Source organism: Scophthalmus maximus, chromosome 10 (genome assembly GCF_022379125.1).
Source record: "Scophthalmus maximus strain ysfricsl-2021 chromosome 10, ASM2237912v1, whole genome shotgun sequence".
In the NCBI taxonomy this organism is placed as follows: domain Eukaryota; kingdom Metazoa; phylum Chordata; class Actinopteri; order Pleuronectiformes; family Scophthalmidae; genus Scophthalmus; species Scophthalmus maximus.
Window position 1 is genome coordinate 22677718 of NC_061524.1, and position 13979 is coordinate 22691696.

The 13979-nt window shown below is 39.0% G+C and overlaps 1 protein-coding gene across 2 annotated transcripts in view; it reads right to left on the reverse strand.

The window, feature by feature from the left end:
• Window positions 1-13979, reverse strand: part of adcy3a (adenylate cyclase 3a) — a 50966-nt gene that overhangs the window by 28842 nt on the left and 8145 nt on the right. For both annotated transcript variants that reach the window (XM_035607500.2, XM_035607501.2), the window contains exons 3-7: window positions 9211-9360; window positions 4527-4657; window positions 2490-2601; window positions 1112-1239; window positions 534-692 (exon numbers count right to left, since the gene is read on the reverse strand). In XM_035607500.2, the coding sequence (XP_035463393.1) occupies window positions 534-692; window positions 1112-1239; window positions 2490-2601; window positions 4527-4657; window positions 9211-9360 (680 nt within the window). The remainder of the gene's footprint in view (window positions 1-533; window positions 693-1111; window positions 1240-2489; window positions 2602-4526; window positions 4658-9210; window positions 9361-13979) is intronic.

Sequence of the window (13979 nt, forward strand, 5' to 3'; positions counted from 1 at the left end):
ACAGAGGGGTTTCAGATTAGACAGGTCAGGCCGTGATTAGACCAGTATTGATACGGTACTTGAAAATGAGGTTTATGTTTGCAGAACAGAACATCAGAAAATTTAAAATGTCACTACACAAAGTGTAAATGTTCTTTTATGCCATAAAACTTACATAGCATGAAATCAACAAAATATATCAAGCACAATAACATGAATCTATGTGTATGTATATATGTATGTTTGTACGTACATGTTTTAGCATCTCCATTTAACTTTTTTTGTGTGTTTTTTTTAACAGAATAGAACCTCTCAGGGACCAAAATAAATGGACAGAAAGTAACACACATCATTTAGAAGATGCTCTAATGACATAAATATTGTACCAGAAGTGGATTGAAATATCTTTGTAAATTATTTTGAAAAAGTGATGGGAGTACATATATGTTTATTGGCTTTTTAAACATATGGATAGACAAACATACATAAAAGAGAAACAGACTGCTTTCCCACCCCCAATAAAAACAATATTCTTGGTTCATGTCTGTTCTTACCCTGGTATCCCTCCTGCCTCCATTTTGTTGGCCACAGTGACATCAGTGGACCAGACGTCGTACTGCCAGCGTTTCTGACCCAGCACTCCTCCGAGGACGGTGCCGCTGTGCACTCCGACCCGCATGTCAACATCTGTTTGGGTTTTCTCTCTGACGTACCTGTTATTGGTTTAAACAACAACTGCAATAAATAATAGCAGCAGGAGATACCACCGCTTCAAAGTCTTGACTACCATGACACCACAAATATATTCTCACCCTTTCTGATATATCTCCTTTAGAGCAACAAGGGACACATCATGCACTGCATGTGCAGTCTGAATAAACTGCATCACAACCAATTTGCTCTCCATGACCTCTCAGTATCAAACAGTCTTCAGTTCACTTTATTTTACAGATGTAATGCAGAGTGGGGCAATAACAGTCCACCAGAGTGATCGATTCAACATTGTGGACCAAGCAACTGACCCACTGCATTGCATCAAAATTAAATCAACCTTGACAGATCTTCAAAACCAAACCAGACCACATCTCAGGCTGCTTTCTCCAGCCCCTGACCCCTTCATCCCTGTACTCACGAGATAGCCTCCACCATGGCCAGGCCCATCATGATGGAGCTCGCAGCGTGATCATCCCTGTAGTCTGGTAGCCCACAAATACAGTAGTAGCAGTCTCCTAGGATCTTGATCCTTAGCTGGTGATATTTCTGAAAGGTAGATAAAGTTTAATGAGAGAAATACAAGAATAGGATGGGGTATCTGCAACATTGTTAAACTACTACTGTTACTCATCACTTCCTTCACAAGCCTCACAATCACTGCATTTTAGCAGGTGTTCAGACAGAAATCAGTCCCCGGATAAAGAGAACTGTGTTGGTAGGGGCGAGCTGCTGAGAAATGATTTGGGATCCAGGAAGTCAAGTTGGAGAAACAGATTTGAGGATACCCAGGCTTCTCAGGAAGTCAAATGAGCATTCAAAAGGTGTTCATTGAATTGGATGATGTTTTCAGTCAGGGCTAGGGTTGCAGGCCTTGTTCTGAAACAAACGCTAATTATCTCCCGGCTCCCATCCTCACGATACGTTACACATAGATAAATGTGTCTTGACCACTGCTATACAGAGAGGTTCACAGATGTTAAATGTGAATTGAAAAAGAGAGCACTGACATGGGATCAGTACATTTGTTAGGAAGTTTTATTTACAAATATGTTTTAAAAAAGTAGATATTATTTATGATAACTGATAATGATTTATAATGTTCGATCTAGGGCTGTCACGATATCAGAAATAATTCACGATAACATTATATTCACAATATATCTAGAGTTTGGAAAATAATAAAATAATAATACTATAAGCCAATTTCATCTTTAATATTGTTTATTGTATGTTTGAAATTATTTTTGGCAAATTAATTATGCTGGAAAAACAACAAAATACTTAAAAAGATAGAGCAGTTTTGCTCAGCACAATAGTTCTAATTATTTATTCTACACTGAGATTACATTACATTAATTGTTCTGATGCCAGACTTGGAATCAAACCCCAATCTTCTGGAGCAAAGTTAGTAGTGTAACCCACTAACCTATAGCAGCTACCCTCATGACAAATACTCACCATGTTGATGTGTGAACCAGATACTGATCATCACAATGGAAAGAAACTGAAATGATTGTGGCACTGGATTGATATATACACAAATTATCTTTTGTGTATTATTAACAGGATACCAATAATTATTTTTTTAAATATTAAGATTAACATCAATACCGGGGTATCACGACAGCTCTAGCTCAATCTTCATACAGGATTTCATAGATAGCAGAGTCAGACGTGGGGATAAGGACGAATACACCCACACACACAATCTTTATATGTAACCATGCATATTCATGTCAACTTGAACATGTAAATGTAATTAGATTACTGCTGTTAGGTAACAGTGTGAAACTCACTGCAGCCAGTTTGTCAAAGCGTGCAAAGAGCTCATTGAGCAGCTTGACCAGCTCCTGAGCGCTGCAGGACGACGACAGCTGGGTGAAGCCTACGATGTCTGCAAACAGAATACTGAGAACAAGACTATGAATTAATACTAACACGACTCCATATCCACATACCAGAAGCCTCCATGCACATGTTCACTGTTTCAACATGTCATATTGTTACTAATCTGAGCTTGAAGATGTGACAAACCTACAACCTCAGAGCAGTGGTTGATTTCTGGAAAACTCATGAATCTTGAATGAAGACTGGCTACACTCCATTTAGTTGACCTAGTAGGCTGCCTGTTACTTGGTTATAAGGGTGGGGAACCCCACTGACATGTTGTGCAGGCAGCCCAGGAGGTAGCAAGTATGACACTGAATCTCAATCAGCTGAGAATCAAACGGTAGCAGGTGCTGTAGACACAGTGAACATAGTTGATTTTCACAGTTTAAAGTGTTTATTTATGCTCTTGGTGCATGTGATATTTTGTTTAAGACATAGACTTCAGACGGGATAAAGTATTTGCGTTTTGTGTGGCGAACTGAAATTGAATGTAAATCAGAGGCATCCTACACTAGTAGATGTCAGAGGAGACAATTAAGTCATTATTGCCTCTTTATCACAATATTTTTTCTCAATATTGATATATCTGCTATATCATAATTTAAATTAGGAAAGAATTTGAGTTGAGGTTAAATAATTGTTCAAGCTTCCTTCTGTAGTAATTGCAAACAGAGGGTATATATACTATTTAAATAAATAAACACCACACAAATAACCAATAGTCTTGTTTAAATAAATTCACATAAATCTGCCAGTATGGAATGTTTGTAGCCAGGGAGATAAGTTACATTCATCAGTTAAAATCCCTAATTGTCAACTGTGTCAATCAGACAACATGCAATGTGTTATTAACACTGCAAATAGTGGGTGTTTCCCTGAGAGTACCTCGCTACTCGCCCACAGGACAAGCCTAATTGCTGGCGAGAGTTTATTGGATGGTGAGGCTTCAGGTACAAATTAGCTTGTGGTTTTTCCTGTCTTTGTTAGCACCAATTTTGGACAGCACACACAGTTTGGAACCAACTAATACACTTTTTGTCCAAACAAGGCTTTAAAGGATAGGTTTACAGTTATTTGCACTATTTTGAACAAATAACTAATATAAAGTACAGTACATGATGTTGTGTGTTGAGTAATGGGACATGGCAAATAAAAAAAGTAACACAACAGAGAGGGTTGTACGCCTTTCACTATGAACTGGGTCACAGCGAGGTGGCACAGATTTACCCTCTCCTCAGTCATCCTCCCACAAGCTGCAGCTGTGAAGGGGCTTTTGGCTTGACTTTGACTTAGACTGACGTAGAGTGTACATTCACTTTCACTAAATGTTTCAATGTTACTGCCTTTACTTGCAAAACATGTGTTACACTTGTGTGGCAATAATCATTTTCTCCATTGATTTTGGTGAAGTACAACCAGATGACCGAACGATTCACTCATTGTCACATGGAAATTCAACAGAGATGAATGTATTCATTTCTTCAATACCGTTAGCAGCACCGATAACGTCGGAGCTCATTGATACTACGATCTTTCAAAATGTAGCCCCTTTAATACCAGGTTTCTTTTCACAGCCATAGATAAGACAGAGCTCAATCTACCGCTGCTGAATGCATGTAGGGGAAACACTGCGGTTAGAATTTACAAAAGATCTGCATAAGATTGGTTAGTGATAGTTCGATTTTATATCAGTATTGTGTTATTAGTAGTGTAACTCATCAACTTTGCTGCAGGGCTTCTGAAACCCTCTCAATAGGTTTCTGTAGATAACAACACCCCATTGTGAGAAGCATCCCTCTAAATACACAATCAAAACATCAACCAGATGATATTCACATTACCAATGAACACAAGAGGCAATAAAGCAACTAGCTCTGGTGGTGACTTGCCAGTCAGACATACTGCACCCAGGATGTCACAAGCCAACAGAGGTACCATGTTACCTGACATTTTCATGTCTGTACATGTACATGGTGTTGAACTGCTGCATCTCTTTTTGACTGGGCTCCTTCTTCATGTCCTGAAGCATCTCGTCAGCTATGTGCTTTGGGAGGATGGAGAGCAGCAGACGTTCCTGGTGAGTTCAAACACAAGAGACAAGGAAGAAGTCACACACTGGGACCATACTGTACATTTCCCTTTGAGTCACAAAGTATGCTCTGCTTGAACTTTCAAATGACCTTCTTCTGTGTCTTGATTCAGGAAATGTACCATCTTACTGGACCTTCTCAACAGTATTGAGCACCAGGTTGGTATCCGTGGTATGGCTGTTCACCTTCTGCCTCCTGACAGCTTCCAGGTTATGAAACATTGGATGGCAAATAAATGTGCTTGTGTTAATTAACACTTGACACGACTGAAAGGCCTAAAATTGTCAGTCAGCATGGAATGGCAGACGGCAGTGAGGCAGTTTTCAATACTCTTATCAAAAACCTGACAGAGAGGCAGAGAAGCAACAAATAGCCAAGCGACTTGGCTCTGTGATTACAGCTGACAATGTTTAAAGGAGGCCAGTTTCCATGGCATTCAGTATAAACCGGGATGCTCCTTGATTGGTTAACGGCCCTTGTCTCCCAGCAGCCTGTGTTTCACCATTGGTATTCTGGGAGTTTCTTCCACTCATGGATTAATCCGCCCTCTTGCTGTCTCGCAGCACTTTCACTCTCTTCTTCATTCTCCTACATAATAACCCCTATCCGTCCTCTGTCTCCTTTGGTCTTTTTCTTTGTTCCCTCTCTCTCATATCAGAAGGTTGGTGGTTCAATCCCCGACTCCTCCAGTCAATGTGCTGAAGTGTCCTTGGGAAAGACACACTACCCTAAATATATGGTGTGATTGAAATATATATGTATAGCAGCACAGCATGAATGTGTGTGTGAATGTGTGACTGTGAATTAGAGTGGTCGATGTAAAATGTAACGGATCGCATGTGATTTGCGGATTAATTGCAAAGTTTAACCATAATACATAAAATATGGGGGGGGGGGGGGGGTAGCCTAGATGGTGAGACAAATTGTGATTCAGATCGTGGATTGTGAATCTATCCCAAAAGATCGTGATATTATCTTGTGGCCATATCGCCCACCCTTAACAGTCCCCTTTTATTCAAACAAGCAGCACCAAGTTGCACGCACTCATAGTCCCCAAAATATGCCAGATTTTTTTAATCAAGATCCATGAATTATTCCATGGGAAATTGGTTAAAATGTAAAAAAAAAAAAAAAGCACCCAGTCCCATAATGTTAAAGACAAATTCTTTCTTGGCCCATGTTCCATCCTTCCACAAAGTTTCGTGGAAATCCGTTAAGTTGTTTTTGTGTAAACCGACTGACAAAAACAAACACACGGAAAGGGCCGGGAAGATTACGTCCTTGACAGAGGTAATAAATACATCTTGTCGAGGAAATAAACAAAAACGTGGTTTACTTTTGACGTTTACTGTCAATGTGGTCGGACGAAGTGTGCATTAAAATCCTTCTTTTTTGGCACTACGTATTTCAGTGAGCATCTCCACTCTCTCTCTCCCTTCCACCCATTAAACATTATATAGGAAGCACTACATGACCACTTTAACAGTTTGGAGGCCACAAAGCTGTTAACTTTCTTTGCTTATTTCGAGGTTCCGCAGGAGCCTGAGATCTGAACTAATAAACTCTCTGTTCTGCTTGGCTTTATGTCTAAGCAAAACATATCACCGCTGTTCGCAATGCTGCCTGTTCTGTTTTGCAGCCAGGGACCCTGTCCCAAAAGACTGATCGGTTATCATTACCGGCTCAGTTAATTTTTTGCTCTGTTATGTGTTCAGTTATACCAACGCAGATCCCACTGTTCCCCAGAGATCCCACTTAAAGAATAAGAGCAACATGTAATCTAAGTCTTATCTTAAATATTTCAGCACCAATTCTCTATCACAATGCTTAAAGACCATGGTGTTGACAATGCTGTACTTTTAAATTCTAACTATCCCTCATACAAAGGTTTAAGTATGACCACATTCACTTTTCTTATACAGTATGTAAATACATACTGTACATTATGGGGTTTTTATTTTTACTCTTCACACCAATCTGGTAGAAAAAGTTTCTGTTGTAGTACATTTTACATAGAATTTTAACACCAATTTCAATTCATAAAGACTCAGAAAGAAGGTTTATTCTAGTAAATGGGAGCTCTTTCTGCTTAGCTCTGCCTGCATATCCTGGCGTAGCCACACTAATTCTCAAATGCGTATTAGTCTGGTACCTCTCGGTTAATTTTCGATTTACAAGATACGTTACCAACGGATGCAGACCAAAATGCCTCTGGACACAATTGGATAGATCTACATCTAGCGAGAGCAACGAATCAAAACTTGAAATGTCACGCCCCTTCATCAGAAATGTGGAGATTCTTAGATTGCAGGCGGGGTTACCCCAAAAGAGCCCTTCTGTGAAATCACAATAAGGGGGAAATCTGATTTTTTAGTGGTTCAGAGCCAGGCTCTATTTCACAGTTTGTGGACTGCACAAACTGTGAAGAAGTGATTTTTGCACAATTTGTCACCTTTAATAGGAAACACTGTGTAGGTTTAATTCTGTTTTCATCAGTTCATAACAGCGCTGCAGGTTTGTGAGGAGGTGTGTATCCTCATTTTCTATGCTCTAATTTGCACTTGTAACAATTAACCTGTTGTAAAAAAATGTTTTGGTATTTTTTAAATGTGTCACAGACACGCATCCATTCTAATTATACTTTAATCTTGTCTGTTGATTGGTCAGTTAACAAGAGTCAATGTTAATTATGGAGTTCCACAAGGTTCTGAGCATGGACCAATATTAGGAACCACCCCAACCTTCCATTGTTATGCAGATGACAACCAATTATTAATGAAGCCAAATGAAACCAATGACTTAAATAGATAAAGACCAAGATGACCTGCAATTAGTTGCTATCAAACTGAGACAAGACTGAGGTTATTGTACCACAGACACACATTTTCTAACGCTATTGCTATTTTAACTGGCATTGCCCTGGCCTCCGGCACCACTGTAAGGAATCTCAAAGTTATCTTTGATCAGAATATGTCCTTTAACTCCAGCGTAAAACAAACTTCAAGAACTGCCTTTTTATCTTCACTGATGCAACATAGTGAAAATCAGATACATATTGTCTCAAAAAGAAAAACACTAGTCCATGTATTTGTTCCTTCTGGGGTTATTTTAATTCCTCTTTAATCAGGCTGCCACAACGCGTCTCTTAAGACTCCAGTTGATAAGAAATGTGCCAAATATCCTTGATATTCGAAAGGCATACACCATCAGCGATTGCTCTGAACAGTGTTGATCTCCAAGGTCAGTGTCTCTCACGAACGTGGGGAACAATGGGCAATTCAGTTTTTAGAATATCCTTCCCTGGCCATATTGAACACACATCACATCCAACATGATGATGGTGGCTGGTTTTAGCCAAACAAAAACTTGTTCAAACAAATCCTGACCTTTAGTAGTCTCATTCATGGCTTACAACCACTGCAATTCCTCCCTCATATCAAAGTCTGCAATGATCCCCAAAACAAAAAAAAAAAAGTCTACCTGGCAGAGGCGCTGCTAGAGATTTTGGGCCCTATGAAAGCATATAATATTGGGCCCCCCCTCCAACCTAAACCGCCCACCAGCCTAGAAAACCCTTTTGACGACCCATAGTTCAATAGACTGGTAACTCTAGTGTAATCTTAATTACCCAATACTTAGACTACTGTCATTGACCATTGATTTATGAATGTCGGAGGTACATGCGTGGCATCTCTCATTACTGTACTTTTCTGGAACTTTAGCTTTTGCTTCATCGAATGCGCTGTTGTAAACATATTATCAAAGAAATACTGGTCACCTCCTTCTCCTTCAACTGGGAGGTGGGTTGAACTGAATAAAAACAAGACTTGGTCAGCCTGACTCAGCACCTATGTCTGTCACTGTTCTTTAGCTGGTTCCTGCTCCATCCTCCTCCTCATCCTCCTCATTAACAACATGACTGGTGTCTCCCTGTCCCTCAGTATGCAGACACTGGCTTTGGCAGCTATCAAAATTAATAATAATAATAATAATAATAATAATAATAATAATAATAATAATAATAATAATAATAATAATAATAATAATAATAAATAAATAAATAATAATAATTAAAAAATACACACAATAAACTTTTTTATACAAAGCAAATTTTGTGTTAACACTCAAAGCCAACAGTAAATAACCATAACAACACAACAATATTGTGTGTGTGTGTGTGTGTGTGTGCGTGCGTGCTGCATGCATGCATGCGAGTGAATGGGTGAATGTAACCTGTGCTGTAAAGCGCTTTTAGTGGTCAAAAAGACAAAAAAAGTGCCATATAAATGCAGTCCATTTACTATATGAGTAAATCAAATTTGCTGAAACACACCTCCCACAGGCAATTCCACTGCTTGGTATCTGGATGAATGTTGCCGTGTGTAAGTCTTTGGACATTTTGAGGTTATATTAATATGGATCTTGTGTTGTAACTCTGGGCACAAAAATACTGTACACAACCTTTAAATTGTAAAAGTTCAAAAATATTGAAAACTTACATTTAAAAATCAGAATGTTCAACTGTTTGTCTTCTGACCTGTTGCTGACTCTGCTCCTCCAGGTTGAGTTTGACCTCTAGTGACTGTCTTGCCTCCAGAAAGGCCTTCCGATGCTTCCGGTCAGCCATGTAGTATGACATGACGCCCACAGTGATGGCACAAACATAGATCACAATGTTGGCCAGCAGCTTGAAAGCAAAAAAAATGCAAAAGTTAGGGCTAAATTATCTAAAATGATCACATACATTATTAATGGATAATTAGGCACAACATGGGCGGCTGTGGCTCAGGAGGTAGAGTCGGTCGTCCTCTAACCCGAAGGTTGGCGGTTTGATCCCAGCTTCCCCCAGTCTGCATGCCGATGTGTCCTTGGGCAAGACACTTAACTCTGAATTGCCTCTGAAGGCTCTTCCGACAGTGAATGAATGTGTGTGAATGTGACATAAAGAGCGCGGTAAATAGCAGTGTGTGTGTCTGTGTCTGTGTGTGTGTTTCCAAAATGAATAGTCAAATAAGGGAGGATAAGGAAACAAGACATAGTGGAAGAAAGAGTTTAATAAAGATAAGAAAAAAAAAGGGGGGAATTCTGGCAGAGGTGTTTTGCAGTGTCACAGGTTTTTGATTGTTTATTTTGTTTATTTGTCTGTTTGTTTCTTTTTAATTCTACCCCTTATCGCAGATTTGCAGAAAGGTAAATGCACAACAAGTATAAGGGATGAACATGGGGGATGTATATGTATTATGGGTTATCATTATATGATGAAGTATGTTATTATAGTTGAGGTGTAAATGACAGATTAAATAGAAAGAGAAGAAAAACGATCTGTCAAAACATTTAGTGAAAGTGTAAGTGAAAGTACAAAGTGTAAGTGAAAGTACATCTAAGCCCGAAGCCCCTTCACAGCTGCAGCTAGTGGGAGGATGACTGAGGAGAGGGGGAATGAGTGCCACCTCGCTGTGATACTGATATTTATCTATATTGACAGGCTATGTACCAAAGGCCTTTAAGGTGGCAGTAGTTAAACCTCTGCTCAAAAAACCAACTCTGGACCCAGATATCTTAGCTAACTATAGACCCATATCAAACCTCCCCTTTATCTCTAAAATCCTTGAAAAAACTGTTGCTAACCAGTTATGTGACTATTTACACAGGAATAGTCTGCTTGAAGACTTTCAGTCAGGTTTTAGAAAACATCATAGTACAGAAACAGCACTACTGAAGGTTACCAACGACCTTCTCATGGCCTCAGACAGTGGATATGTTTCTATTCTCGTCCTTTTAGATCTTAGTGCTGCATTTGATACCATCGATCACAAAATTCTGTTACAGAGACTAGAACACATTGGGATTAAAGGAACAGCACTAGAATGGTTTAAGTCCTACTTATCTGATAGATTTCAGTTTGTTAACGTTAATAACAAATCTTCCATGCATACAAAAGTGAGACATGGAGTACCACAAGGTTCTGTACTGGGACCGATACTTTTCACTCTATATATACTTCCTTTAGGCAATATTATAAGAAAACGCCGCATCAATTTCCATTGCTACGCTGATGATACCCAGCTGTATTTATCTATAAAGCCAGATGAAACTAATCAGGTCGACAAACTTCTGGATTGTCTTAAAGACATAAAGGCCTGGATGACTTATAATTTTTTACTTCTAAACTCAGAAAAAACTGAGGTCATTATACTCGGCCCTAAACACCTCAGAGAAACATTATCTGATCATATAGTTACCTTGGATGGCATTACCTTGGCCTCCAGCTCTACTGTGAGAAACCTTGGAGTTACCTTTGACCAGGACATGTCCTTTGACTCACACCTAAAACAAGTCTCTAGGACAGCCTTCTTTCACCTGCGCAATATCAAGAACATTAGAAACATCCTCTATCAAAAGGATGCTGAAAAACTAGTCCATGCTTTTGTTACTTCTAGACTGGACTACTGTAATTCATTACTGCTAGGATGCCCCAATAAGTCTGTGAAAAGCCTCCAGCTAATCCAAAATGCTGCAGCTCGAGTTCTGACAGGAACTAGAAAAAGAGATCATATTTCTCCAGTGTTAGAATCTCTGCATTGGCTTCCTGTAAAATTCAGAATAGAATTCAAACTACTGCTCCTAACATACAAAGCCCTTAATAATCAAGCTCCATCATATCTTACAGAGCTCCTAGTTTCATATTATCCCAATAGATCACTTCGCTCTGTAAATGCAGGATTACTTGTGGTTCCCAGAGTCTGTAAAAGTAGAATGGGAGGCAGAGCCTTCAGCCACCAGGCTCCTCTCCTCTGGAACCAGCTCCCAGTTTGTGTCAGGGATGCAGATACCCTGTCTACATTTAAAGTTAAACTTAAAACCTTCCTTTTTGATAAAGCTTATAGTTAGAACTGCTCAGGTGTTTAATAAACCATTTCTTTATTATGCTGTTATAGGCCTAGACTGCTGGGGGAACTTATATCATGAGCATCTTTCTCCCTCTCCCGTTCTCTCCTTCTCCCTCTTTCTCTCCCTTTATATCTCTCTCCTTCTCCCACCTTTTCAATCTCTCTCTCTCTCTCTCTCTCTCTCTGCCCCCATGTATCTACATTACATGTCACTAACTCTGTTTTCTCTCTCCCCTAGTAGATCTGACCCCAGATCTGCAGGATCCAAACCCGTCATTATTATTATTACTATCATTATTATTAATAACATCATTGTATTTATAAGTATCAGTTTTCACTAATTATAAGTATCAGTCTGGTAGAAATTAAAGCAACTGTTATACTACCCCCCCATCCCCCGATATGTTTACAGTACATGTCACTAACCCTGTTTGTGTTTTTTATCTCTCCTAGTGTATCTCTGACCCCAGAGCTGCAGGACCCAAACCCGTGATTATTATTATTGCTATTATTAATATTAATATTAATATCATCACTAATAATGACAACAACATAATTGTATTTTTTAATTATAAGTATCAGTCTGGTAGAGATTACAGCGGCGGTTGTACAACTGTCCTCTCTCTCTCTCTTCTCTCCTACTGTCTCTCCTCCCACCCTCTTTCTGCCCACCTCTCCTCTCTTCCTCCTCTCTCTCCTCACCCCAACCGGTCGAGACAGATGACCGCCCACAACAGAGTCTGGTTCTGTCAGAGATTTCTTCCTGTTAAAAGGGAGTTTTTTCTCTCCACCGTCGCCAAGTGCTTTGCTCATTGTGGGATTTGTTGGGTTTTCCCTGTAATATTGTAATATTGACCTCACTATGTAAAGTGCCTTGAGACAATGTATGTTGTGATATGGCGCTATACAAATAAAATTGAATTGAATTGAATTGTGACCTGGTTCATAGTGAAAGGCCGACAACAGTAGAGTCCAAGGGCTTTAGGTAACAGTCTGTCTGTACATATTGAGTTGTGTCATTTTTTCCTTTGACAGGCTTTATGTTAGTCCCATCAATCACAATATGTACTTTATTTTAAGTACTGTTCAGTATTCAGCAATGTACTGAGTACCGTACGAGAAACAAAACATTTGTCCATTCCATTCTATTCTCATTTTGTGTAATTTGTTCTATTTATAGATAATAATAATATCATTTATCATATTTTACACACACAAAATAGTTTGCAGTGTTTCCCATACATTGATGAGACAGCGACAGCCCGCCAATTTCTAATTTGTTGCGGCATATAAATATTTTTACACTTCTCATAGCAAAATAAAAGATCTCTAAAGGTGCGTACACACAAAACGCAACCACATTATTCACGCGAATAAAGATTATATACAAAGTCAATGCAAAGATGTGATTAGACACATATTTGTGTGTTTTTGCAGCGTTACTTCAGCAGAGCATCCCTCAGTCTGTCACTGAGTAGCGCAGTGCACGAATAACAGACTGAGGAAGGCAGAGAGCTCCACTGTGTTCTTATTAACATTACTAGTGCAGAGCCTGTTCTGTTAAGTCCGCGGTGTTGCTGGTTGCAGCTTTCTTATTGAAATGGCAAAAAGTGACCTGCAGTAGTTGCCGCGCTGCTGCACAAACAGCTATTTAAACAAAGTCCGATTCAGAACCCTGAACGCGCTGTTGTTGTCAACACGCCATTGTTGTATCAACAACGTATCTGACGTTGACGAGTCCCAGCTGCCGCTGCTCCACAGCGCTGATCAGGTGTTTATTCAAAATGTATCAATACTGACCTAACAGTGTCCAAATTCAGCAATGCACGTTCTTGGTCCCTAAACAAGACACATGCCAAGTGTCAGGCTGGATTAGTAAGAAGATGTACAGAGAGTAGCATCTCTGCTGCCCTTATGTTCAAAATATATACTGTATGTCTGAAAATGTACACAAAACATATGTATGATAGAGGAAATGAAATGAAAATCCTAATATAGAAATAATTTATATTATTATTATTTAAAATATTTGGAAAAATCACCTGATATATTTTAATATCCTCAGGACATAATCTGTTCATATTTTTATACTAATTGCTACTTTTCCCTCAAAATGTCTGCAGGAATGAAGGTCAAATTTTATTTTCATTTTAATTAATTGCTAATTTTAGTAAATTGTCCTGTGCCGTTATTTTTTTTTTATAAAAAAATATATATTTTCAAAAGCAGCTACTTTTCCCCCTTTTTTGTAGTTGTATGTGGGTGGAGGTCATACAACACATATATAGGTTGAAAGGCTACAGCACACAATTGTTACAAGAGCATAAAGTCCTTCATAGATCTAGCCTCCTAAATTGATATCAAAGTTCACCAGATTGAGGGATTTAACTTTAAAATGTACAAAATTTTCTTTCGT